We start from the raw sequence: 3380 nt of genomic DNA on the forward strand, positions 1-3380 counted from the left end.
GTCCAAGTCCCACCCTGGGGCGGCCAGCTTGAGGGCCGGCTGCAACCCCCGCTGAGACCAAATGAGCTTGGGGACCGCCACTCCTGGGGTTTGCCTCCCTTCACCACACCGTCTTCTGAAACTGACCAGCCAAGCACAGCTTCAGGTGACAGTGCCCAGGCACCCCAGGCAGGAGGGTCCTTCTAGACAATCCCCGACAACCTTCCCGGGTCTTCAAGAAGAGCAGACTGCGAGGAACGGCTGTATTCATCTTTCCTGTGTTGGGTATTTATTAAGATCTTGCGAAAGGCCAAGAGGCCATGGGGGCCAGGACCCCCAGGGACCTCACAGGCTAGAAGCCTTGGGATCTGGACTTTGCGCTGCCAGCTGGGGGGGGGGGGGTGGACAGGGAATAGGCGTTGGGCACTACTTTGGAAGGATGACCGTCTATACTTGGTTGTTCAAGGCAGATGGGGGTTGGATGCCCCTCTGGGGTGAAACTGGGGAAGCAGGGAGCCCCCATGCCCTGCCTCTGTCCTCTTTTCTTATGCTAATAGCTACAGCCAGAGGGCTCCGGGTGCTCAGGGGCCCCCATCTCCTGGATAGTCTCGTACACATTGTCTGGGAGGCCATCATCCATGCCTAGGCCCCTGAGTGGGAGGGTCTCGTAGGCCTGGTCACTTCCCAGAGCCGGAATTTCTCCTCTGCCCTTGGGGTCCAGCTGATCTGTGGCAGGTCCTAGGTCCCTCTTTTTAGGCTTCTTAACCCTGGAGTACAGGATGTCCACCTGGAAAGAGGAAGCCCACTCAGGGAAGGGTCAACATCACCAAGCACTCTCCACCCACCCTACCCCGTCCACTCTACTTTACCTGAACAGCTGGGGTCACCTCGGCCTTCCACTGCCTGAGGCTTTGGGGGCCTTGATCTGTTCCCTTGAGCTTCTGGATACAGGCATACTCAGCCACCCCGGGTCCGGCCTCAGGCCCGGGCCTGGCATGGCTGCTGGTCAGCCGTGCCCCTGCCCACACCACAGGGCGGGCAGCCAGCCCCACATTGGAATAGGTGGCCTCGGGGCAGATGGAGGGCAAGGTGGCAGCAGGCGTCGCCCGGGGCAGTTCTCGGTGTGAGAAGGCTGTCAGAGGTCTGCTGGTGCCTCTGGGCACTTCCAGCCATCGCGGGTACAGGATATCCACGCTGGCAGGTCGAGGGGCTAGGGTTGGGGTCAAGACTGAGGTCACTTGGGGATGGGGGAGCTGTTTGGGTAGCCTGGGAGCAGCCTAAGGATGCAAGCCCCCACGCAGCCCCGTCCGCCTCTCCCGGCTTGGCTCACCCCTGCAGCTTTTTGGGCCCCGGTGCAGCTCATGCAGTCTGGTGTCTGACTTGCTGAGGGAGCAGAGGCGGTGTTGTCTCAGCAGTGACTGGGGACAAGGAAGGCTGGTGGGTCCTGTGTTGGCCCCACCCTGGCCCCGGGGACAACCCGGCACTCACCACTTCCACTGGCATCACACAGCCCTGGGGCCCGGCCCGCGACCTCTGCACCCGCTTCCTAGGGGCAAGGGGCTCATCAGGCCAGGGAGGCAAAGACGGGGGACTGAGGTGCCAGCCTCTGGCCCAGGGTCTAGTAGGGAGGCTCGTGCAGAGCCAGACCCGCCTGGAGCCCTACCCCACACCAAGCCCGGGCCAGGGATGAACATACCTGTGGCAGGCTGTGCACAGTGTCCACAGCCAGAGGAACAAGGCAAGGCACCCTAGGACCCAGAGGACAGGAGGGGCCGAGGGCACCTGTGGCCCCATCCTGTGAAGCCACAGCTAGGCCTGGGGCAAGAAGACAGGGATGCTGGGGGCTGACTGACGGACCCGGGCACATACCTGGGAGCCCTACCTACTTTTGCACCTCAAGCTGTGGGCAGTCCCCTCCCCCTTGGGTGCTCTGACTCAGCACACAGGAAACCCCAAGACTCCACAGCCCCTCCTTCCTGCAGAAGCATGGAGGACGAAGCCCCAGCAGCCACCTTCCTAACTCTGGCTGGGGGGCCCTGGTGACATGCGAGGAGGTGTGCTCTGCTCGGCCTCACGAGTACCTAAGTCGGTGTGGATGACCCAAGTGGTAGCTGAACATGGCCAGTGAGGAGGGGCAGGGGAGCCGCGACCAAGCCAAGGGCCTGCTCTGCTCACCGTAGTCTAAGCCTGGGACCCGGGGAGGCCCTGAGGTCACGCCTTTGGCCCTCCAAGGCACAGGCCACAGACGCAGGTGATGCCCCCCTAGCCATCTACTGCAGAGCTTGGCCCCCTGAAAGGCTGGAAAGGCAGGGGAGGGGTCAGCAGGCAGGGGGAAGTTGCTTTGGCCCCTGACCACCCCCACCCCATTTCTTCCTTGGCTCTCTCTCTCCCTTCCGACTGTCCCGGTCATCGGATCGGTCTGCTTCCTGGGATCCTAGAGCTGCTAGGGTGCAGGTCTATCCCGCAGTCAGCACAACCCTTCGTAGCACAGAGACAGGGGGTGGGGTGTCTCTGGAGATGGGGACCAGTCTGCCCAGACCCAGGGAGTGGGCTCACCTCGCAAGAGGGTCCAGGCTGGCTAACCTGGCCCCAGTGCCCCAATCTGGTAGGGCCTAGTCCTCCCAGACCCCAGCCCTCAGCTGCCCCCAGGAGGCCACCAAGGGGTCTGGGGTCCCAGTCGGGCTAGAGGCCGGGAACAGGCACTTACCAAGGCCCTGCGCACGGTAGCTCCTCCTCGGCCCCAGCTGGAGCAGGCCCAGTGGCTTGGGCACCTTCAGAGGTGCCCTTGTGCAGACCTCAGCAGAGCTCCCCACCCCACTTCCTGCCAGCGCATCTCCCCACATCTCCCCACATCTCGACACGCAGCCGCTCAACCCTCTGCTGCCGCTGCTCCTGCCGTAGCCCCCGTGTGGGATCTAGACACTATTTGGTGGGTGTGTGCAGCAAGCCAGCACCTGCTCCAGCAGCCTAACTCACGTGGTCTCCACCCACGAGGAGGTGGGCCTGCGCTAGTGAGGTGACAGGCACAGCACGGGAACTGGGCGGTCTCGTGGCCACCAAGCCCTGGGCTGAACGCCGCCTCTCAGACTTCCAACCCACCCCGCCAGAGCCTTCTGCTTCATTAGCAGTGCCTCCCAAGGGCCCCTCACCAGCCGCAACCTTCTCCTGGATGCTGTGGCCTCAAGCCCCACACATTAGTGGGTGTCGGGCAACGGGGGGGGGCACCCTGACCCCCCTCAGACCAGCTGGCAGAACCCCATCCCAGAGAACGAAGAGAATGCCAGCCCTCTGGGCCCTCTGCCTCTGGACCGGGGGCAACAGCCTCACTCAGGACCCCCTAGCCCGGACCCATGGCCCTGTGCAGAGATCCCTTTATCCCCAAAAACCTCACAAGCCTGAAA

At 63.3% G+C, this 3380-nt stretch overlaps 1 protein-coding gene across 2 annotated transcripts; it reads right to left on the minus strand.

Moving 5' to 3' along the window:
• Positions 1-241: 241 nt before the first annotated feature.
• On the minus strand, positions 242-3337 carry LIME1 (Lck interacting transmembrane adaptor 1). Of its 2 annotated transcripts, XM_043553439.1 has the most exons (5): positions 1676-2622; positions 1468-1525; positions 1310-1397; positions 849-1189; positions 242-766 (listed from the first exon to the last, which is right to left on the minus strand). In XM_043553439.1, the coding sequence occupies exons 1-5, from the start codon at positions 1771-1773 to the stop codon at positions 530-532; spliced, it is 822 nt and encodes a 273-aa protein (XP_043409374.1). In that variant the 5' UTR covers positions 1774-2622; the 3' UTR covers positions 242-529. The 2 variants fall into 2 exon arrangements, with proteins under 2 accessions (XP_043409374.1, XP_043409373.1); XM_043553438.1 differs by lacking the exons at positions 1310-1397; positions 1468-1525; positions 1676-2622 and adding an exon at positions 2687-3337.
• Between the last annotated feature and the right edge of the window lie 43 nt (positions 3338-3380).

The sequence above is a fragment of the Prionailurus bengalensis genome, chromosome A3, assembly GCF_016509475.1.
Source record: "Prionailurus bengalensis isolate Pbe53 chromosome A3, Fcat_Pben_1.1_paternal_pri, whole genome shotgun sequence".
NCBI classification, from domain to species: Eukaryota; Metazoa; Chordata; class Mammalia; order Carnivora; family Felidae; genus Prionailurus; species Prionailurus bengalensis.